Genomic DNA, 24,407 nt, shown 5'->3' on the forward strand with positions numbered 1-24,407 from the left:
ATCAGGGTCTTTTCCAGGGAGTCTTCTCTTCTCATGAGGTGGCCAAAGTATTGGAGCCTCAGCTTCAGGATCTGTCCTTCCAGTGAGCACTCGGGGCTGATTTCCTTCAGAATGGATAGGTTTGGTCTTCTTGCAGTCCATGGGACTCTCAAGAGTCTTCTCCAGCACCATAATTCAAAAGCATCAATTCTTTGGTGATCAGCCTTCTTTATGGTCCAGCTCTCACTTCCATACATCACTACTGGGAAAATCATAGCTTTAACTATGTTGTTGTTGTTTAGTCGTTTAGTCGTGTCCGACTCTTCGTGACCCCATGGACCAGAGCACGCCAGGCACCTCTGTCCTCCACTACTATATGGACCTTCAATATACGGTATTCAATGTTAGGTAAAGGTAAAGGTACCCCTGCCCGTACGGGCCAGTCTTGACAGACTCTAGGGTTGTGCGCCCATCTCACTCTATAGGCCGTGGTCACGTGGCTTCCGGGTCACGTGGCCAGCGTGACAAGCTGCATCTGGCGAGCCAGCGCAGCACACGGAACGCCGTTTACCTTCCCGCCAGTAAGCGGTCCCTATTTATCTACTTGCACCCGGGGGTGCTTTCGAACTGCTAGGTTGGCAGGCGCTGGGACCGAGCAACGGGAGCGCACCCCGCCACGGGGATTCGAACCGCCGACCTTTCGATCGGCAAGCCCTAGGCGCTGAGGCTTTTACCCACAGCGCCACCCGTGTCCCTTTACCTTAACTGGAACCTCTGCCGCTTCATAGGAAAGGAGGAATCTGTTAGTTTCAGTATCTCTTAAGTTTCCCATTTTTGTCATGTTAAGTTGAGTTAACATTAAATAACCCTGGAACACGAACCTGTAAAGCAGCTTGGTCAGTATAATGTGCCTGAGCTTGGGCAGCTTCTCCAGGTAGAGGCAAGAGGAGTTCACCGAGTGCAGCGTTCATATTATTGCTTTGGGTTTTGTGCACAAATTCTCCACATCCCCCCCAAAGCAGGAGAAGTTTCCTTATCAGATGGAAGGGTGGACTCATTCACCTAAGAGTGGCTGTGGGATCAGTTAAACAGGGAATGTTCTCCTTTCCCCCCAAAACACCGAGGTGTCCCGTTGGACTGATACTTTCAGGTTGCTTTGCGCTTGATGTGTTCCCAACACGGAGAGAGAAAATTATAGTTGTGAAGTATCGCTGTGAAGAACGGCTGCACCATGACTTGGTCTTCACAGGAACATACTGCCAAGGCACAGTGATGGCCACCTTTCAGTCCTTAGGTGCCCCTGGGTCTATGCCCTTCTGGCTTTGGCTGCCACCTACTTTTTGTGGAGCTGGGTTGTCTCATTCCATTTCCACCTGCAACCTTCTGGAGTGCATCGGGATGGACAAATCTGTCAATTTCAGTTTCTTTCAGTTTCTCATTTTCCAAATCTTCAGTTTAGCTAAGCCCATTTCTGCATCAGTTTGCAGTTTTTGTCTTTCCCATAATATATGCATCTCCCCTTATATCAGGGCTTTTTAAAAAGCTGGCACTCGCCAGAACTCTGGCACCTCTCAGGTGGGCGCCATTGCCATTATAAGAGAACAAGGGAGAAGTTCAGGGTGAGTTCCGGCACTTCTTTTTCTATAAAAATGGCGCTGCCTTATATAAAGCATTTCCCACGTTATTTTCTGTAAATAGGTGTGTGCATGCGCACTATTTGGCTGAAGAACTGCACTTCACAATTTGGAGAAGGGCGAATTTTGCAGCATAGCTGCGTTTCGGTTTGCATATTGATTTGGGCAGCACAGAGGAGGCAGGTTCATGTTAAACTGTGAAGTGTACAATTCTTTTTTTACCCCTGCCTATGTGGTAACTTTGGCCACCTCATGAGAAGAGAAGACTCCCTGGAAAAGACCCTGATGTTGGGAAAGATGGAGGGCACAAGGAGAAGGGGACGACAGAGGACGAGATGGTTGGACAGTGTTCTCGAAGCTACCAGCATGAGTTTGACCAAACTGCGGGAGGCAGTGGAAGACAGGAGTGCCTTGCGTGCTCTGGTCCAGGGGGTCACGAAGAGTCGGACATGACTAAACGACTGAACAACAACATGTGGTAACATTATTGCTGCTCTCCAGTACTGTAAAAAGGACATGTTCATCTTCCTCAGCTGTTTTGTGACCAATGAGTTGGCTTTGAAAAGGATGCCGTGATGCAGAAGGTTCTGTTTCCTTGCCGCTCAGAAAAGCCCAACGGAATAGGATCAGGCTGCCTATTGCATTCAAACTGCACTGCGATCTCCTGCAACACCTCTGTCCTCCAACCCTTCCTCTCACGAGGACAGATTCTGTTAAGGGAGTCCCCGGGACTAGAGGGCTGCACTGCGTGACTGGCAAGCATCTTCTGATATGCCTAAATGAGGCCAGCCAATCGGAGGAGCCCATTCCGCTGCTCTTGTCATCTGGCTTTGCTTGCAAAATATGCATTTGATTGGCAGGTGCATCAAAGTTCACAGTTTACTGGGTTTTGCAGAAGAGCCGGATCTGCCAATTTAGACAGGGGAGTGACACAAAACTTTCCATCTAAACGGACTAATTTCACCATAGGGAATTTCCCAGCAGAGCATGCCAAGGCGGGTGCAACCCAGCCTTATTTTTTAACAAGGAGTGAATGACAAATGCAAACGACAGTCTGGGCCTGACGGAACATCAGCATTTGACACTTTACACAGGGAGCGTGAAATAAACAATAGGCAGAGAAATTGAATTAGAATCGGCTGAGCATCCGTGGTACTGGTGGGAGTAGGGGGAAGAGAAGGAAGAAATTAAGGGGAGAGTGGGAATGGGGAAAGGTGGGTGAAGCGGCCACCATTTTGATTTGTACTGCTGGGACTTTCTGTGATTCCACCTTGAATTTCCGCTCTAACACAGGTATGGCTGCCCAATAATCCTTTGTTTTATTAACCGAAAAAAGGGGGGTGAAGGAAAGAAAGGGTGCTTCTGGCCCTTAAAGTTATAAGGGTACTTGAAAAAGGAAGACAATTTGTCCCTTTCCCCTTTGTTTTTACTGCTGTTACATCTAAATTTGAAAGCACACACCCTGCACTCTGATAGGCCCTCAGGAAGGCTTGTAACACTATAAAGGAGAAATAATACAGACTCTCCAAGTGTCCCCATTTTCCAGGGACAGTCCCAGATTTACAGAAGCCATCCCAGTTTCTGATAGTGGAATGTCCTACTTTTCCTTAGGATGTCCCTATTTCCATCAGGGAAATGTTGGAGGGTCTGCACCCCCCCCCCCCAGTCAAGGAAATAAGTAACTATACAATCTTTAGAAGACATCTGAAGGCAGCCTGTATAGGGAAGTTTTGTAATGTTTTATACGGCCTCGGCCCAGTATACCTGAAGGAGTGTCTCCATCCCCATCGTTCAGCCCGGACACTGAGGTCCAGCTCCGAGGGCTTTCTGGCAGTTCCCTCCCCGCGAGAAGTGAGGTTACAGGGAACCAGGCAGAGAGCCTTCTTGGTAGTGGCGGCCGCCCTGTGGAATGCCCTCTCATGAGATGTCAAGGAAATAACTATCTGACCTTTAGAAGACATCTGAAGGCAGCCCTTTTTAGGGAAGATTTTAATGTTTGAAGTTTTATTCTGTTCTTAGTTTCTGTTGGGAGCCACCCAGAGTGGCTGGGGAAACCCAGCCAGATGGGCGGGGTATAAATAATAAAATAATAATAATAATAATAATTATTATTATTATTATTATTATTATTATTATTAATGATGGAAGTTGCCCAGAGTGGCTGGGGCAGCCCAGTCAGATGGGCAGGGTATATTAATATTATTATTATTAATAATAATATTTAATAGGACGTTCCTATTTTCATCAGAGAAATGTTGGAAGGTATGAAGTTATAGAACTATGCTCTGTGATCAACTTTTCAGGCAAAAGGTGAATTGGGCCTCCCTGGACAGACTAAGCATAGCAACAGAAAATGTATTCCCTGATGCAAGGATGGGGAACTTGTAGCCTTTTGGATGACGCTGAACTACAACTCCCACCATCCTTAAACATTTCCTGTGCTGGCAAGGGCTGATGGGAACTGGAGTCCAACAACGTTGGGAAGGTCACAGGTTCCCCATCCTTGCTCTGCTGCGTATTGCATCTCTGCCCATGCCACCTACTAGACCAAGAGGTCTAGGTAAGAAATCCACATGTCTCTCAGGCCAACACTGAAAAGACAAGCAGCAAGTACCGTATTTTTCGCTCTATAGGACGCACTTTCCCCCCTCCAAAAATTAAGGGGAAATGTGTTTGCGTCCTATGGAGTGAATGCAGGCTCCTTGGCTTCAGCGATAGCAACGTGAAGCCTCTGAAGCGCAGAGGGAGAGCTTTCGGTGAAGCCTGGAGAGTGAGAGGGGTCGGTGCGCACTGACCCCTCTCGCTCTCCAGGCTTCAGGGATAGCCACCTGAAGCCTTCAGAGCACAGGCGAGTTCCCGCTGCACTACGCTGGCTTCGGGTTCCTTTTGCTGAGGCCGGGAGAGCAAGACTCTCCTGGCTTCAGCAGAGAGGGAGAGCTGCGCAGCGTCCCTTCAGCCAAGCGGGAAGAGAAATGGAAGGGGCTCCGTTTCTCCTGCCGCTTCGCTTCGCTGAAGGGGCGCTGAGCAGAGAGGGGGAGAATTTTCATTTCTTGTTCTCCCCCTCTAAAACAAGGTGCGTCCGATGGTCAGGTGTGTCCTATAGAGCGAAAAATATGGTAAGTGGGAAGGATTTTCTGCCTCTGTGCATTCCCAATAGCAGCATCACTTCTTTGGAGTACTTTGCTAAGGCTGGCCTTTACTTAGCACCCTGAAAACATTATAATGGCTTAACTACCTGGAGCGAGATGAAAGCCAGCATGGGCTGCCAAATATACTGATGTCACTGGGAGATAACTGGGTTAAAGTCAACAAACGAAAGCACCCATCAAATCAGCCCAACAAACAGCTGCTCCTCATACTGAGCCATGGCTGAAGCGCTGGAATTTTACGCCTATTAAACTGCTCATACCAAGCAAATTTGGGTTGGCTGAGTACAACCAAAGCCCTGATTAGCCAATCTATTAATTTAGGGGTTAACCGTACAACAAGCCACCAGCTGCTTTTGCTGTGTTGGTTTTTCATGCACTCCCAAACTTTGATTTCTGATTTGCTGCCACGTTTCCCAGATTCAAACAGCTACCCTTCTTCCTTCCTTCCAGGTGAGGACCCTGGCATTCCTTCCTTTTGCCATGAAACTTCCATGATTGCCTTGGGTCTGTTGGCTTAGCATTCAGTCCTGCCTGAATCCTCAGTGATAGTTCCAAACCCTCCAAGTGTCCCTATTTTCCAGGGACAGTCCTGGATTTAAAGAAGCTGTCCCAGTTTCTGATTTGATCCCAGAATGTCCCGCTTTTCCTTAGGACATCCCTAGTTTCATCAGAGAAATATTGGAGGGTGCGGTAGGACACCCCAATTTTTACTGGAGAAATGTTAGAGGGTATGGAATTATGCAACCTGCAAGCCAAGGAGACCTTTAGATGACATCTGAAGGCAGCCCTGTATAGGGAAATTTGTTTAATGTTTTGTTATGTACCGTATTTTTTGCTCTATAAGACTCACTTTTTCCCTCCTAAAAAGTAAGGGGAAATGTGTGTGCTTCTTATGGAGCGAATGCAGGCTGCGCAGCTATCCCAGAAGCCAGAACTGCAAGAGGGATCGCTGCTTTCACTGCACAGCAATCCCTCTTGCTGTTCTGGCTTCTGGGATTCAGAATATTTTTTTTTCTTGTTTTCCTCCTCCAAAATCTGGGTGCGTCTTGTGATCTGGTGCGTCTTATAGAGTGAAAAATATGGTATTTGTATATGTTGGAAGCTGCCCAGAGTGGCTGGGGCAACCCAGTCAGATGGGCAGGGTATAAATAATAAAATGATGATGATGATTGTTGTTATTGTTGTTGTTATGGAATAGGACATCCCTATTTTCATTGGAGAAATGTTGGAGGGTCTGTAGTTCTGTTTCTGTCCTGATGCCTTATGGACTTGCGATCTTGAGTGATGGGCATTCATCCTCATCCGGCATCAATTCAAGGAAGGCCTTAGGATATGCGGCTACTTTTTATTTGCTGTATTTATTATGTCCTGCCACGTGACACTCAGGAAGCATGCAGTGTGAGGACATGGTCTTTTGTAGCCATGCCTCTGTGTGAGATTTTACTGTTTGGCTGGGGATACACATCCTCTGGACCACTGACAGGTGGCCCTGAAAATGCCCTGTAAGTACACAAGACAACCTAGAGAATTCAGGACTTTCTCCCCAGCCAGTTTGGAACATCAGGCTAACAACTTATGCCAAAAGGTGGCTGATGGAAGCCAATATTTAACAGTGTTGCCACAGTTTTAGTTAATCAGAGAAGGGATGGAAATCCCCATAAAGGAGAATGGAAATTAGAGCTGAATGCTTTAATCAATGCATCCCTGTAATTACTGGCAAAATTCATCTGGAACTTATCTTGTGATTCAGCAAATAGGGGTTATGCCAACTTTTGCAAAGTAGATTCCATGCTCAGTGCATTTTAAACCATTTAATTTCCCAAATAAGAAAGAATTTGTTGATATCGTATAGTGAAGCGAAAGCATTGCCTTAACTAAATTGGTTAATAAGGACGGTTGGACTTTAGTACTTATATATATTTATTTTCCTTGGTTCATGAATTCATTAGTAAGGTAAAGTGAGGTGGTTAATCAACAAAAAACCAAACAAAGCCCTTGACAGCTCTAGTTTCAATATTTACTGCTTGTGCAAACACTTTCCCCCTCGAAAGTTAAAGGTTAAGATCAGGCTCTCGTCAAGATTGAATTTTAATGAATGCAGAATCTTGTTTCCAATCTACTACTGTTCAGTGGAACAATTGGATTCTCAACAACTGCAATTCATACTATTTTAAAATAATGGGTGCAACATCATGCTGTTAGCTTGTGAGGGAAGGAATGCAAAAATTAATTTTATCTGTATCCAGTACTTCACATGGAGAGCTTTAGATGTGGTGGTAACATCTTTGATAGCTATGGTGGAGTCTAAATTTCTTAATTACATTTTTGCACCACAGTTTCTGAAATGAATGCAGGGTAGCAGGCTCTCTTGCCTCTGTTTCCTCACTACACTCTAATTGCATTAGACAGTCATTTACCAGGTGAGTTTAATGGCTACCAAGGGATCAGGGCCATAGGTACAGAGGGGCTACCCAGGTTTCTTGCCTCCAGAGGGGCACCATTGAAGCTCTCTGCCTGTGTGTATGCAAATGTGTGTATGGTGTGTGTGTGAAACTGGGTCTTTGACCCGGGTGAAATAAAGCCTAGTTTTCTCCCCTGTCAGGGATTTGCATCTGGGTGACCCTATATCAGACTGGTTCTTTACAAATGTGACCCATTGTAGCTTATAGCCTCCATGGGGGCTGGAATGCTAATGTGATCGTAGAGAATCCTAGACCCAACAGTTTTCCAGATTTGGCCATTAGTATCCTTTGCTTTTGAGGGATGCGGGTGGCACTGTGGGTTAAACCACAGAGCCTAGGGCTAGCCAATCAGAAGGTCGGCGGTTCGAATCCCTGCGACGGGGTGAGCTCCTGTTGCTTGGTCCCTGCTCCTGCCAACCTAGCAGTTCGAAAACACGTCAAAGTGCAAGTAGATAAATAGGTACCGCTCCGGTGGGAAGGTAAACGGCGTTTCCGTGCGCTGCTCTGGTTCGCCAGAAGCAGCTTAGTCATGCTGGCCACATGACCCGGAAGCTGTACACCGGCTCCCTTGGCCAATAAAGCGAGATGAGCTCCGCAACCCTAGAGTCGGCCATGACTAGACCTAATGGTCAGGGGTCTCTTTACCTTTACCTTTATCCTTTGCTTTGTTGGTGGCTTTGGAGAGAGGAAGTCAATGTGGACCCTCTAGATCAGCCTTTCTCAACTTTGGGTCCCCAGATGTTTTTGGCCTACAACTCCCATCATCCCTAGCTAGCAAGGCCAGAGCTCAGGGATGATGGGAGTTGTAGTCCAACATCATCTGGGGACCCAAGGTTGAGAAACACTGCTCTAGTTGTTGTTGGGCTACAATGCCCATTCCTTGCCCCCTGGCCATGGTGGCAGAGGCTGTCGGCAATGGCACGCCAACAACATTTGCAGAGCACTGCACTGCTTGCCCCCCAGCCTAGGTGATCTCTAGAATGAGATACTGATTAGCAAGGTTGCCTCTATATATGAACTTTTCCACTACCTTTCAGAGGCTTGCTTCCTGGTTAATGATGGCTAGGGTGTTGAGCCAAGATGAATGCAAAGCAAGGGGCAGAAACTCTGGGCTTAATTTTCCTAAACGCGGCATGGAGCTCATTTCCAGGTCTGTACTGTGGCAGGAATAGTGGCAACAAAGGCCTTTTTGTTGCATTTGCACGACAGAGCTGCGGACCCTCCAAGTCTCCCTATTTTCCAGGGACAGTTCCAGATTTACAGAAGCCATCCTGGTTTCTGATTTGATCCTGGAAAGTCCCAGTTTTTCTTAGGATGTCCCTATTTTCACCAGATAACTGTTGGAAGGTGTGGAGTTGTGCGACCCCCAGGCCAAGAGGGTAAGTCACTATACAAAGTTTAGACTCCCTCCTTTTCTTCACAGCCCTGCCTTTGGTCCACCAATATTCAGTTCTCTAGCCTTGGAAACTTTCACGAAGCATCTAAAATAGCACAAATAGCACTGCCGCAAATAAATAAATATATATATATATATATATATATATATTACCGTTTAGACCTTCTAGAGTTGGGCCGCCCACCCACTTAAATTTGTGGTTAAAACTATGGTTTGTTTTCAACTCAGAATAGACCCTTTAAAATTAATGAACCCAAGCTAGTCATGTCCATTAACTTCAGTGGGTCTACTCAGAGTAAGGGCTTTCCCCCCAGCTGGAACTCAGTTCCGGCACCTCTCAGGTAGGCACCATTGCCATTATAAGAGAACAAGAGAGGCGTTCATGGTGAGTTCCAGCACCTCCTTTTCTGGAAAAATAGCACTGCTCAGAAAAGACTAGCGTTGACTATCACCCTTGTATTCTCTTGTGCCAATTTACAGTTCAGGTAGGGATCAAGTCAGCCTACCCTGACCAAGTGCTGGCTGGTCCTTGTGGTTATTGTAGAGTCCAAAACATACAGAGGACACCAGGTTGGGGATATCCCTTAACTTGGATATCTCAGAGCAGCCTCAATTTAAAAATGAAATTGGGAGGAAGTGAGCTAACAGAGATAAGCAAGCTATGGGTCTCTATGTCACAGGCTGACATAAAAAAGAAATTAGTTGGTTTTTGGCGGATAAGAAATAAAAACAAAGAAATGAAGAATGGCCAGCTGGAGATGCAACAGCTTGGAGGGTGACATGGACAGAAGGTCCTAGCAGTCGTGTCTCTTCCTTTCTTAGTTTCATCACTCTGCGCCCTAAAGTGTGTGGAAACAAAATGGGCAGAAACTTGTGTGGGTAGGATCCAAATTAGGTTAGTTCCAAGCAGGTCTTTTCCCCCAGCAGGAGCTCACTGGAGCTCTGGCACCTTTCAGGTGGGCACCATTGCCATTCTGAGATAACAACGGCACCTCTTTTTCTAGAAATATAGTACTGGTTCCAAGTTGCTATGTAACTCACATTTGTCTTTCCAGCACTGTGGTCTAAACCATAGAGCCTAGGGCCTGCCGATCAGAAGGTCGGCAGTTCGAATCCCCGCGATGGGGTGAGCTCCCGTTGCTCAGTCCCAGCTCCTGCCAACCTAGCAGTTTGTAAGCATGTCAAGTACAAGTATATAAATAGGTACCACTCCGGTGGGAAGGTAAACGGTGTTTCCGTGCGCTGTTCTGGTCCGCCAGAAGCAGCTTAGTCATGCTGGCCACATGACCGGGAAGCTGTACGCCGGCTCCCTCGGCCAATAAAGCGAGATAAGCGCCGCAACCCCAGAGTCGTCCGCCACTGGACCTAACGGTCAGGGGTCCCTTTACCTTATCCCCAAGACAAACCAAGTCACCACGTGTGAGTGCTCTTACCATGAATGATTTTAGACCGTTCAGTGAGAGAAAATACTTCACATTTTCTTTAAAGGAAGACTCAAGAGGAGATAAGAGTGTCATTTGTTTTGTTTTGTTGACAGTTTAATAGCTTCACATTGGTCTGTGATTAGTTCAGAATCTTTTCCTCTGTATTTTAATTGTCACTGTCCATGGGTGAGAGAACATGCAACAGCCCTGTCTCTGCACGAGGGCTCTTAACCCTAAAGACACTATTCTTTTAAAGAACACTTACAGATCACCCAAGGTGTCTGTCGCAACAGAAAATGTCTTGCTCCTCCCATCCCTACCATTCTATAAACTCCCCCCGCCCTCCTGCTTTCCCCGTTTTGCGGCTGAGCCATTCCTGGCTGTCGTAAAGAAGGCTGTGGTTCATATTCCCTGTGGACTATGTCAGTGGCAAGAGCTTTTGGGATCCTTTCCCCCAACACAGAAAAGTAGATACGGTCAAGGTTGTTCCTTTTTCCACCTGGGATGAATTTAGGGAGGAGATGCAGCTGAAGAGGCCAGTTAAATGGAAGAACAACATGACAAGACGGACGAGAGGGAGATAACAGAGGGTAATATTGGTTGCCAACCCGAAACATCCCCCGAGATTTCTCTCCAAAGGTGTCCAAATACTCAGGCGATACTAGCAAGCAAAGAATCACAACACCCCACCAGGTTAGGGTGTTTTCTTTTTATTCCTATTGTACAGCTGGGGAAACAGAAAGCACAAGGTGGCACAGCATGCCCAAATAAGGTCCCAAGGGGGAAAAACCCCTCCAAAGTCTTCAATTCACCTATTTGCGTTGGCCATCAGACAGCCCTCTGTGGAAGGGGAGCAAAACCATAGGGAGAGCAATGGAGAAATATACCATGGCAGCAAAAGTAGAGGAATCAGGACACATGGGCAGAAATGCAAAAGATGCTAACATTTTTTTTCTTCATTTTTTTTCTTTTGCATAGAGATTATTTTCCCCCATTCAATTTTTTTTGTGTGTTTTTCTTTCCCTGCCTTTTCAATTTTTTTGTTTAGGTTTTTTTTTTATTAAAAAAAGAGAGTAGTGGTAAAGTAAACCACTTTTTTTTTTGGGGGGGGGGGCTGCTGGAAGTTGCCAGGGAAAAGGCCTTGTCAGGCTTGTTCGTTCCCACAGAGTCCGAGTTTGTGCTGTGCTTTATTGAACACAGAGCTTTGTTTTCAGTGAGCACAATGCGATTCGAACAGTACAGACGGTGCGTTCTTTTATCTACACGATGAGGTGAGCCTGTTTCAATCACTAGCATGATGAAGATGGGAGAATGGGCTTATATACAAGAGGAATTGCCTTCACATTACAAACATCATCTTCCTACAAAGCAGCAAATTTCCCCCCGCAAATAACAAAATATTAAATAATTTTTGCATTTCCTGCATAGTCCAGTCCAGTTGAATCTATATGAATATTGATGGTTGTCTTCCGTAGAATATCATCACGTAAATCCCCCTTGCCAGTTACTAAACTTAACTATAATACTGCTTTACAATGCAACCCACCAACTGTAACTCAAAACAGCAGGGGCCAACACAAGAAATTCTTTGGCAAATGTAATACACATTTGCAGGTGGCTCTTCAGAAGACAAGGTGGCAAGACTAAGACTCAGCCTAGTAGTCCTTTGCATAGGACGTTCCAAATAGAATTGCTTACTCTCTTTATGATCATGCCAGGCCAAATCAAAATCAATGTAACATTATCTATGTCAGCGGGCCCCAAATCAAGCCAGTGGTTATGGACAGACCCATATTCCCCTTCTTTTCTACCAGTGTAAGTAAAAGACCATGAATGATAGGTCAGACTATTCTCAGTTGCATCTTCCTTTATTTGTCTTTTCCTGAACCAGATAATTTTAAGTAGGTGAGATGTGTCGGTGTTCTTATACTCTCTCTTTTCTCGGATAGCCAAAGTTGGGGCTTCAAGGACCTAACAAGTTTTCAGTTGACCCAGTTAGCTATTTTCCTTCCCAGACATTCTGGGGGTACATTTAACACTAGTCAAATGGGCAATCTTACATGTGCCGTTCCCCAAACAGAGTCATAAATACAGGCATGAGCAATTGGTGTGTGTGTGTGTGTGTGTGTGTTTGTTTAAACTGTTGAACGATGTAGGGACCCTAGCTGGATAAAGCTGAATTTGGGATGAGGTTTGAGGAAGCACTGAAACAGTTTCTGTTTGCCCAATATTTCTTTGTGTGCACTGGACGAGATAAAAAAGCAGGTATATTTACAGAATGATTTCCTGCTACAACCTTATAATTTGGGGGTGTTAATGGCATACAGTATATAGCACAGATGTGGATATAGGTAACTTCTGTAGGCCTGGAACATAAAAGCTTGTTCTTGTGAGTGTCTGTGACAAGCAAACAATTGTTTGAATCATCTCAGACAAATATAGGTGAATTAAAAGAGAGTTGGTCAATTCACCTGGGGCAAGCAGCTTACAGAGAAAAATGGAAAGGCGCCATTGGAATTCTTGGCGATCAACATGCTTTGTTGATCCCTATAGAAGGGGTTCATAAAGTATTGCCCCAAATACAGAGATCTCTTATTTCCCCTTGGATATGGCCATTTGGAAAAAGAAAAAGAAAACAGGGCTAAAAACCACCTGCTTTACACTAGTTTGAAATTTGGTCCGCACTCTGCCTTCCGGAGATGTAAACTGGAGGAGGATGTTGTGTTCGCCCCATGAATGCTTTCCCTTTTCCCTGTTGATAACTGCTCACCACACACCAGATTTATGAAATATAAAATGTGAGCAAATTTTGTTCTGTCATCTTCTGCTTAAATGTCACCCTTCGATGCAACATCTAACCCTGCTGCAAATTCCACATGCAAAAACAATGTCTGTAAACCATCAGTTAATGCAGACGTGCCTTTCTGCATGAAATGGCTCCAATCTGCACGTTTATTTTGATCCTGGCATTTTGAGAGTTTGCATAATTTGGGATTTTTTTAACCATAGGATATTTCATGGTGTGGTCGCAAGAGGAGACGAGAGCTGCTTACGGAACTTAAAGCGGATGCCAAGATAAGAGGATGGAGAGTGATGCAGGATCCCACCTCTCTGCTGCAGCAACCTTTTATAGAACGGTAACTGCTTGTTTTCATCTATGGGTCCGCAAAGACAGGAAATTAGCCTTAAAAAAAAAAAGAGTGAACTTCTTAGAAATCCAAATTCTGCTCAGTTTTTAGGCATGCAGAAACAAGGAAATGAACAGCCCCAGGAACAGGGAAGTTGCTGTGCTGACTGATGTAAGACTCAGTTAAAACAAGCTTGAGGTTCAAGGATAAAACACCTGCTTTTTGCTGTATGCCACTATTTCAGAGTACCACAGCTCCATGAAGAGAAGATACACCCCCCCCCTTACCCCAGACCTCTAGTCCATATTGGTATAGCAGAAATGGAAGGACAGAGAACCAGAAAACATTCCCAGTTAGTCTGGAATTGTTTTTGTCCAGTGTCACATGCCCGAAATGTTTCTACCCCTTCAGCAGTGATTAATGAAATGTGGCACACCAGTCGCTGGGGGATTTAAGCTTTTTCCTTCATAAATCTTGCTGGAGTTGTGTATTAGGTGAACAAGTTCCCCCACAGAATACACTTGCACTCCTCGCCGCCATGCATGTAACAACCCCGGCGCGTAACAGAAAAAGAATGAAACCTAGGATTGGAAAGGGAGAACTATTCTTCATGTCTGCCGTTCAGGCTGGGGAGCTATTTCAGCTTGTTTTTGCCAGGACTTTTTGATTTTTAGAAAACGGGGGGGGGGGGATTTGTTCATTTCCCTCCCCTCCTTTTTTTTGTTTTTGTTTTTTTACAGACCTTCAGGACAAAGCATTAAAAACAGTTATATTTATATATCTATTTATATAGTTCTTCATTTTGCCAGCGGGTTGACATCGCTCCATCCTCCTGTCTGACTGGACTGCAGGTGTGTGTGTGTGCGTGTGTGAGAGACTTGCCGTCCCAACTCCAGCCCGTAAGGTTATGACATCGGATGTGGTCGTTCTTCGGATGGAACGGTAAGGAAACCAAGGCCTTATTCAACCAACCTATGGAGGAAATGGGAGGGAAACGGGTCACACGAAACAACCCTTGTCGGACACACAGAGAGGATGACACAGGTCTTTTCCCCCTTTGCTAGACCGAGCCAGAGTTGGTCCCCTCTGGCTTCCGGAAACCGTCGCTTATCATGCGGAGATGTTTTTCACAGACGATCTCTTGGGGGAGAACAATGAGTTGGTACCCAGCATTCTCTCCTTTGTTACCTTCTGTCCATACCACTCCCAAAAGACGACAGTGCAGGCTATATATTGCTCAGATTCCCCTCAGGCTTAAGAGGTTTGGGAAGCCTCGCATGGAAGGCTAGAGAGCCGAGGAACAATTTGCGTGGGGTGGTCTGAAGTACTGCAGTGGCAATAGCAACAGGAGCAGGAGCGCTGGCCGCAGGCCTGCTTTTGCCATCAATCCAGTGAAGTAGCTTGGTTGGGTTACAAGGGGCATGAAGTTCTCAAAAATGTGCGGTATTCCAGTACGTTTCTGCAGTCTGAAAGAGGGCGGAGGGGGCAGAAGGGGCAGGCGAGGGACACGGAGAAAGTTTTCTTCATCCTTCCGAGCGGCGCAGAATGTTCATCAGACAGGTACAATATGGAGGCCTAGGCTGTCACCCTGCAGTTTCATGTGGTTTCCATGGTAACTAGTGGCGGTCATAGGCAGCGGCAGCAGTGGGAGGTGCGGAGCCCCGGGATGTGGCACTATAATAATAAGGGGAACCTGAAAGTTAACACAGGAGAAGAATGGACTGATTGAAAGGACATACAGTAAAATAAAATAAGAAAAGGAAGGAAGAGAAAGAGAGAGAGAGCAAAAGAGAGAGGCATATTAAAAGGAACTAGAGACAGAAACTCGAGGATGGGGACTCATTAGTGGCCAATATAAAAAACAGGGAACCTGCATTTGCTAAATTACCATATTTTTCGCTCTATAAGACGCACCAGACCACAAGATGCACCTAGTTTTTGGAGGAGGAAAACAAGAAATCTCAGAAGCCAGAACAGCAAGAGGGATCGCTGTGCAGTGAAAGCAGCAATCCCTCTCGCTGTTCTGGCTTCTGTGATAGCTGTGCAGCCTGCATTCACTACATAAGACGCACACACATTTCCCCTTACTTTTTAGGAGGGAAAAAGTGAGTCTTATAGAGCAAAAAATACGGTACATAGTGCTAGTCACACAGAAAGAGTTCTGGCACAGCAGCTGCATTCTGGATTCCAGTTAGATGCTGTTCAGGAGGATAACCTAGATTCATAGGAGCCAACTCCTAGAGGCCGAGGTCCCTTTGGCCTCCCAGTAAAATATTTGAGGGGGTCTGTCCAAGTTGATGGACATTGCCATTCAAATGGTATGCGTCTTGTGATTGATTAGGTGGGGCAAAATATTGGGCCCCACAGTATTTATTTATTGGGCCCCACAATATAGATTCCTCGTGTAGCAATTGCCACTTGCCTGCATTCATAGGAATATTTCCCCAAAAGCACCTCACGGATGCTAAATGTCAGATTTGGAACCCTCTCTGCTGATCCACCACAATTACAATTCAGAACGTTTTGTAAGGAATGTTATGCTGCTGAAAACCTTGCTTGCTTTGTGAGCCTGTTGATGATACCTAAGAGCTCTAAGCTTCCAAAATACAGTGGTACCTTGGGTTAGGGTAAATACTTAATTCATTCCGGAGGTCCGTTCTTAACCTGAAACTGTTCTTAACCTGAAGCACCACTTTAGCCAATGGGGCCTCCTGTTGCCACCGCGCCGCTGGAGCACGATTTCTGTTCTCATCCTGAGGCAACGTTCTTAACCTGAAGCACTATTTATGGGTTAGCAGAGTCTGTAACCTGAAGCGTATGTAACCTGAAGCGTATGTAACCCGAGGTACCACTGTACCTGGGTTTCCTGGTCCACTCCAGTGGGGGGGAAGTACTGATCTGGTTTTTTAAATTAAAGAAATGGGTACATAGCCTTCTTTGTATTGTGTTAAATATTCAGGGGTGTTGAAAATCAGGGGAGGAAAAGGGGTGGGCCTTTAAAACAAAGCTGCAAAGCAGACAGCAATTAAACTGATGGACAAGGGGGAGTTCGTAAAAAAGTGTGACATATTTTACAAAAGGGCTTTGGGCTGCCGCTAAGGGCAAGGCCGATTTTTGCAACAACAAAACCAGAAGAGCACAAACCTGAAGCATGTGGTGCAATGGATCAGTGTGTCTGGCTGTTAGCCAGGCTGGTAGCTCAAGCCCACCCAGGGATGGCTGTGGGCAGAAGCAGGGGGTTGGACTAGATGACCCCTGGGACCCCACCCAACTCTAGAATTCTATGTTTCTATGTATAGGACATGTCTGCACCTGCCAGTTTTGTATTACAAGTACTGAGAAGTGGAGCGCAGCATCTTAAGTGGAGCACAGCGTCTTGCTTAAGCAGTCAATTTTAAGGGACTAGAGGGGAAGGTGTAAAGGTAAAGGGGACCCCTGACCATTAGGTCCAGTCGTGACCGACTCTGGGGTTGCATGCTCATCTCGCTCTATAGGCCAAGGGAGCCGGCGTTAGTCCGCAGACAGCTTTCTGGGTCATGTGGCCAGCATGACTAAGCCGCTTCTGGCGAACCAGAGCAGCACACAGAAACGCCGTTTACCTTCCCGCCGGAGCGGTACCTATTTATCTACTTGCACTTTGACATGCTTTCGAACTGCTAGGTTGGCAGGAGCAGGGACCGAACAACGGAAGCTCACCCCGTTGTGCGGATTCGAACCGCCAACCTTCTGATCAGCAAGTCCTAGGCTCTGTGGTTTAACCCACAGCGCCACCTGCGTCAGAAAGGGGAAGGTGTAGGAAGGGCCTGAACCAGCAAAAGTATGGAATTACTTCTATTCCTTCTGCCTTAAGTTGCCCATTAAGGAAGCTGGACTAGATATGCCTTTGCTCTGATGCAGCGGGACTGTTCTTATGTTCTTACGATGTGTGCAGAGGAACTGGTCAGATTCTTAGGGTGGTGCGTGTAGGACCAGAGAAAGGAAAGGGTGCTCAGTAACAGCCAAATCAACTAGGTATGACACCCGTGGCTTTTTGGAGAAATACCTTCGCAGGTGGAAGATATCCCTGTCTTTGAGTTTCTTCACACAGTCAGTAAACAACTGCTTTTAACGCACTTCAATTTCTGATGCGTTTACATGATCAAGGGGCTAATCAGATGCAGAAAAGAGAAGGAAGCTAATGAAAAGAGCCCCGTGAGAATTAAAGACTCTTGTCTCAAATCTGTTTCATATTAGGATAAATGGCTCTGTAAATAGCTGTGAGGCCTTCATCTCAGGTACGCAGAGATGGGGATACTTTGGCATTCGCTGCGAGTACGCAGGGGAGCTCACGTGGGAAAGTGGGTGGGATAAAACCCTCTGGGGTTCTGTGCTTACACAGGAGGGACTCAATAATATTTATTTTGCCTGTGCATGAATGCTTCTCTAAAATGCCCAGAGAGCATGATGTACTGAGAGGGAATGTTGCAGGTCATCTTGGGTCTAGGGCTAACTAATCCTCATCTGGTCTGACTCCTGAGTCTTCCTGTAGCAGTCTGTAGGAGGGCTAGACTTGCCCTGCCTAAGTAAATTGCAGTGATGCTGGAGTCTGGAGCTACTCATCCTATCTTCTAACATAACAGACTCTCCAAGTGTTCCTAATTTCCAGGGACAGTCCCGGATTTACAGAAGTTGTCCCACTTTCTGATTTGATTTCAGAATGTCCCATTTTTCCTTATAATGCCCCTATTTTCATCGGAGACATGTTGGAGGGTATGGAGTTATGCAACCCCCCGAGCCAAGGAAATAAGTAAGTGTACAACCTTGGACAAATCAAGGCAGCCCTATATAGGGAAGTTTTTAAATGTTTAATGTTTTACAGTGGTGCCTCGCAAGACGAAAATAATCCGTTCCGCGAGTCTCTTTGTCTAGCGGTTTTTTTGTCTTGCGAAGCAACCCTATTAGCGGCTTAGCGGATTAGCGCTATTAGCAGTTTAGCGGCTTAGCGACTATTAAAGGCTTAGCGGCTTAGCGGCTAAAAGGCTATTAGCGGCTTAGCGGCTAAAAGGCTATTAGCGGCTTAGCGGCTTAGAAAAAGGGGGAGGGGAATTCGCAAGACTCGCAAGACGTTTCCATCTTGTAAAGCAAGCCCATAGGGAAAATCATCTTGCGAAGCGCATCGAAAAACGGAAAACCCTTTCGTCTAGCGGGTTTTTCGTCTTGCGAGGCATTCGTCTTGCGGGGCACCACTGTATTATGTTTTTATAGATGTTTGAAGCCGCCCAGTGTGGCTGGGGAAACCCAGTCAGATGGGTGATGTACTGCTACTACTATTATTATTTGAATAGGACGTCCCTATTTTCATTGGAGAAATGTTGGAGGGTATGTTATCATGGTGGTCCAGAAGGCCGCACCCTGTCCTGTCAAATTGGCTAACTTTTGCAACAGGAGTATCCATAGCCTCTTTTTTCACATGCCTTTCATAAAATGGGGGGGGGGGGCAGCTGGAGACATAGCTGTTAGGAAAACTGAAAGTTGCATGAGTGCTGCACACATTCTTTTCTGTTGTTATCTCTGTTGTTTTCAGGTCAGTTAGGTTCTGCAGGTTTCGGAAATGCTACAAAACCCTACAGAACCAGTTTACCAGAAACAGTTCCAGAATTAGTACACTCTACGGGACTACAATCTGTTTCTAGCTAGTTGGGTCCTGTAAAAACTGAGGTATGTGGCTGTCTGAACACCACGACCTGCCATTTTCAGGTTTTGAAAAGCTTTGCTAACTTAGTAATAGTGAGGTATTAACGATCCTGGAATAAACTATGACTATTACTAAGTTGAGGGACACGGGTGGCGCTATGGTCTAAACCATAGAGCCTAGGGCTTGCCGATCAGAAGGTCAGCGGTTCAAATCCCCATGACAGGGTGAGCTCCCGTTGCTCGGTCCCTGCTCCTGCCAACCTAGCAGTTCAAAAGCACCTCAAAGTGCAAGTAGATAAATAGGTACTGCTCCGGTGGGAAAGTAAACGGCGTTTCCGTGCGCTGCTCTGGTTTGCCGAAGCGGCTTAGTCATGCTGGCCAAATGACCCGGAAGCTGTACGCCGGCTTCCTCGGCCAGTAAAGCGAGGCAAGCACCGCAACCCCAGAGTCATCCATGACTGGACCCTAATGGTCAGGGGTCCCTTTACCTTATTACTAAGTTACTAAAGCTTTTTAAGCCATTGTGTCCCATTTCTTTTCCATACTGTCAAACACTGCACATTGTCTTATAGGGTTTTCTGTTAATTGATATTGCCAACGGTATGTTCTTTATAACCTTACCGTTCGCTGCTTAGAAACTCTGGTGTTAAGCAATGTACATACAGTGGTGCCTCGCAAGACGAAATTAATCCGTTCCGCGAGTCTCTTCGTCTTGCGGTTTTTTCGTCTTGCGAAGCACGGCCATTAGCGGCTTAGCGGCTATTAATGGCTTAGCGGCTATTAACGGCTTAGCGGCTTTAAGAAAAAGGAAAGAAACTCGCAAGAACTCGCAAGACGTTTCGTCTTGCGAAGCAAGCCCATAGGGAAATTCGTCTTGCGGAACGACTCAAAAAATGGAAAACCTTTCGTCTAGCGAGTTTTTCGTCTTGCAAGGCATTCGTCTTGCGAGGTACCACTGTACCTTGTTCAAATAAATAAATAAATAAATAAATAAATAGCCTTGCAAAATAGAGACATGGGCAGGGGTGTGGAGCTAGGGAAATAACTAAAGGCACCTCATTTGTATAAATGATCAGGTCATCCTCAAATTATTAACTGCCAGGAACAATGGACTGAGCTGATGGGCTAAATGATGGAGTCATTTGGAAGTGGGAATGTACCCTCCCTGCCCCCCCCCCAGCCCCCTGGTGAAATAGAAACAAATAAGGAAAAGAAAACAAGGAGACAAACAGAAGGAGAGAGCAAGAGATGGAAGGGGGTGCAAGAGAGATACTCACTTAGTAACGCAGGGTTGCTGAACCTCCAGGCCTCGTTGTAGGTTGTGTACTGAGGGTGGCTGTAAGGATTTCCTGAGAATTCACTCCCTAGGAAAGAGGAAAGGAAGGGTGAGTCATTCATTAAGTATGTTGCACACTGAAGGTGGGGGAGCAAAATTGTGACAAATGCCTAGAGGGGGAGCGTGAAGCCACACTTATGAGTTTTCTCCTTGTTACCCTTGTTTCCTTGTGCTTTCTCCATCTCCCCACTTTCACCATAATAATGATTTATTATTTACACCCCGCCCATCTGCCTGGGCTTCCCCAGCCACTCTGGGCGGCTTCCAAAAAATATATTAAAATACTGCAATAGATCAAACACTTCCCTAAACAGGGCTGCCTTCAGATGTCTTCTAAAAGTCTGGTAGTTGTTGTTCTCTTTGACATCTGGTGGGAGGGCGTTCCACAGGCCACTACCGAGAAGGCCCTCTGCCTGCTTCCCTGTAACTTGGCTTCTCGCAGGGAGGGAACCGCCAGAAGGTCCTCGGTGCTGGACCTCAGTGTCCGGGTAGAACAATGGGGGTGGAGACGCTCCTTCAGATATACTGGACCGAGGCCGTTTAGGGCTTTAAAGGTTAGCACCAACACTTTGAATTGTGCTCGGAAACGTACTGGGATTTCGTACCATGATTTCGGCTTTGCCTGTGCGGACTAACGCAATGCAGGTGTTAAACGTCTTCTATTTCTGACGTGATGTTTCGAAGGATTTGGTCTGCCTAACCTACGGACGCAAATTGTGAGCTGGCGGGAAGGGGTGGTTTCAAAGGGGTGGGTGCAAAGCTGCCATTCCACTTGCCCAAGGGGACGTCTCCCTCTTTCCTCTCCCCCTGCGGCCACCAGCACACCCTCAAAATCTGCTCCAAGCGGTTGGGAGAACCCTCTGGAGCAGATTTTGGGGTCCGTGGAGAGAGAAGAAGAAGGGGCAGTCCTTCTGTGTGAGTAGAACGCTGCTCATACAGTGTTAGATACAACCTCAAGGTGTTCTGAATATATAACGTATGTTATATTTTCTAGGAAAGCTCAATCCCACCTAGGGATGGATGAATTCATTAGTTTTGATTTCTCTCATTTTTCCAGTCTTAAGTACTGTTCACCACATTCCTGAATTAGTTTGTGGTGTGTCGTCGTCGTTTCAAAACCAGCATTTCACAGTGCACATTTCTCCTTGTGGACACATGTATGCAAACAGTTCCCCCTAAAGTTATGCATTGTTTACACTAATACGTGCATTTATTTTTTTTGCCCACTTTCCTCTAGGGGGTTGGTTACATGACGCTCAGGGTCCCGTCCAAGTCTACATTTCTATGATTCTAATATACCGTATTTTTTGCTCTATAAGACTCACTTTTTCCCTCCTAAAAAGTAAGGGGAAATGTGTGTGCGTCTAATGGAGCGAATGCAGGCTGCGCAGCTATCCCAGAAGCCAGAACAGCAAGAGGGATTGCTGATTTCACTGTGCAGCGATTCCTCTTGCTGTTCCGGCTTCTGAGATTCAGAATATTTTTTTTCTTGTTTTCCTCCTCCAAAAACTAGGTGCGTCTTGTGGTCTGGTGTGTCTTAATAGAGCGAAAAAGACGGTACATTTTTTTTCCTGTTGGATAATTGCATCACAAAATTCGTAGAAGTGCAAATTTCAAATGTGCAAATTTTGTGTTTTGGCTTATGCATCGTTTCAGGGAGCGCAAATTGGGTGGCTTTGCAAAAGAATGAAAATTGTGCAGAATTTCTTCCCCCGCTCCTGTAAGGAAAGCATGTGCAGGGACTTGTCCAAGTCAGAGAGGAGTTTCTTCACAAAGCCCTATCTGTGTCTGTAAAAAGAAGTCTCGGCTGCTCCCCCTTCTCCCATCTGTATTGTCACCCTAAACTGTTTACAGTGAATCTGAAGTGCAGGTTAAGTAGAGGAGAAAGAGCCTCTCTCTCTCTCTCTTTCTCTCTCTCCAGAGCAGTCAAGGGGATCCAGGGAGGGAGAAGCAGCGAGTGTGAAAGGTGTTTATTGACGAGGAGTGAAAGGAAACGTGCTGCAGGATAATGAGCTTTTGAGCTCAACTGTGACCAAGAGGAACTGAGCTATCTCCTTCCCCGATCACTAATGAAACACATGTAATTTCCTCATCAGCACTGGATTCTGTTTAACTGCTCCCTTTACAGCAGACCCTGGCTGTGACCTGCTCTCTCGGGTGGTCCCAAAGCTTTTCTGCCAAAGCCTGGGATGTTCTGTAAACGTTGCCAAGGAGTCAAAAAGCAAGTGGAGGCCAGGCCTTTGGGGAATAACAAAGTCCACGGAGCAAAAGGGTCCCTGGACGTTACAGGCCTGTCCTGAGGAACCACCACCCCAGATCGTCAGGAAGGGCTGCAATTCAAGTGGCAGAGCATCATCTATTTTGCATGCAGAAGTTCCTTGCTTAAAAACTCAGCATCTCCAGCTAGACAAGTGTCTCTGAAATCCAGGAGACCCGCTGCCAGACAATTAATTGAGCTAGATGGTTCAATGGTCTGATCAGATGATCCTCAGGGTCCCTTCCTACAATACTATGAGTCTGAGACTCAGTCTAAAGCATCTTCCTATTCCATTTTCAAGCAGCAGAAAATCCCTTTCACTAGCCTCATAGTGGGACGCGGGTGGCACTGTGGGTTAAACCACAGAGCCTAGGACTTGCCGATCAGAAGGTCGGCGGTTCGAATCCCTGTGAAGGGGTGAGCTCCCATTGCTTAGTCCCTGCTCCTGCCAACCTAGCAGTTCGAAAGCACGTCAAAGTGCAAGCAGATAAATAGGTACTGTTCCGGTGGGAAGGTAAACGGCGTTTCCGTGCGCTGCTCTGGTTTGCCAGAAGCGGCTTAGTCATTCTGGCCACATGGCCCGGAAGCTGTACGCCGGCTCCCTCGGCCAATAAAGCGAGATGAGCGCCGCAACCCCAGAGTTGGTCACGACTGGACCTAATGTTCAGGGGTCCCTTTACCTTTACCTAGCCTCATAGGACTTTGCTGGTCAATGTGGTTCACCGGTGGTGTCCCCATTCCTCAGGGTGGAACTGGGGAGCCAGGCTTCTCCTAGCTCAAGAAACAGGCTTACATAATATCTCTAGGACAGCGATAGCAACTGAGGGTAAATGTCAGAAATAGAAATTTATCTCCTGGAGACGGGGAGTGCCATCCAGGTGCCAGTCATTCAGAAGGAAGGACTTTCCCTAAGTATCTCCTCAAAATTTAATACCCCTACTGTCTTGCCAGAGTGGTTCATGCTCTAGTTATCTCCCGCTTGGACTACTGCAATGCGCTCTATGTGGGGCTACCTTTGAATGTGACCCGGAAACTACAATTAATCTAGAATGCAGTAGATAGACTGGTGACTGAGAGTGGCCGCCGAGACCATATAACATTGGCTTCCAGTATGTTTCCGAGCACAAGTCAAAATGTTGGTGCTGACTTTTAAAGTCCTAAATGACCTCGGTCCTGTATACCTGAAGAAGCATCTCCACCCCCACCATTCAGCTGAGGTCCAGCACCAAGGGCCTTCTGGTGGTTCCCTCCCTGCGAGAAGTGACATTGCAGGGAACCAGGCAGAGGTCCTTCTCAGTAGTGGTGCCTGCCCTCCCATCAGATGTCAAGGAAATAAACAACTACAGTATCTGACTTTTAGAGGACATCTGAAGGCAACCCTGTTTAGGGAAGTTTTTAATGTTTGATGTTTTCTCGTGTTTGTAATATTCTGTTGGAAGCCGCTCAGAGTGGTTGGGGAAACCCAGCCAGATGGGTGGGGTATAAATAATAAATTATTATTATTTAAAAGACTTCTCTTCTTCACAGGTACCTTAAGAATCTCTTTCAGTAAAAATAATCAGCATCTAGACAAGTTGCCATCCAACCTGTTGATGGTTTGCTGCTTTCCCATGATTTAAATCCTCACTTTGTTCTAGCCAACGTGAATGCTTAATGCAAAACACGTAGGTTTCGTATTCAGGACTGGCAGCTCCTCAGTATTTCCAAGCTGTTTCAGTTTTGATCCATGTACATTCCCACAAGATGCTCTCCTGCCAGCAATAATGCCAGGATGCGTCTGTGTTTTGTTGTGTGTTCCCCACTTCCCTAAACAGTGGGATGTTCCAGGGCATCACTCTATCACTCTACAGATGTGGTTTCCTTTGGGTGAAAGAGCTTACACACACACACACACACACACACACACACACACACACACACAGTGGAGGGAAACAGCAGCAAGCACTCCGATGAGCAGCAGATCTACTAA

General features: G+C 46.2%; 1 protein-coding gene across 25 annotated transcripts in view; it reads right to left on the minus strand.

Moving 5' to 3' along the window:
- Positions 1-10,713: 10,713 nt before the first annotated feature.
- Positions 10,714-24,407, minus strand: part of PAX2 (paired box 2) — a 143,966-nt gene continuing 130,272 nt past the window's right edge. For 13 of the 25 annotated variants that reach the window (XM_028728975.2, XM_028728974.2, XM_028728970.2 and 10 more), the window contains 2 exons: positions 20,123-20,209; positions 10,714-14,144 (listed from right to left, as the gene is read on the minus strand). In XM_028728975.2, coding sequence (XP_028584808.2) covers positions 13,954-14,144; positions 20,123-20,209 — 278 coding nt within the window. In that variant the 3' untranslated portion in view covers positions 10,714-13,953. Of the gene's footprint in view, positions 14,866-20,122; positions 20,210-24,407 lie in introns of all 25 variants that reach the window. The other 12 variants (XM_028728988.2, XM_028728982.2, XM_028728985.2 and 9 more) reach the window with 5 other exon arrangements.

This window comes from Podarcis muralis, chromosome 6 (assembly GCF_964188315.1).
Source record: "Podarcis muralis chromosome 6, rPodMur119.hap1.1, whole genome shotgun sequence".
Classification (NCBI taxonomy): domain Eukaryota; kingdom Metazoa; phylum Chordata; class Lepidosauria; order Squamata; family Lacertidae; genus Podarcis; species Podarcis muralis.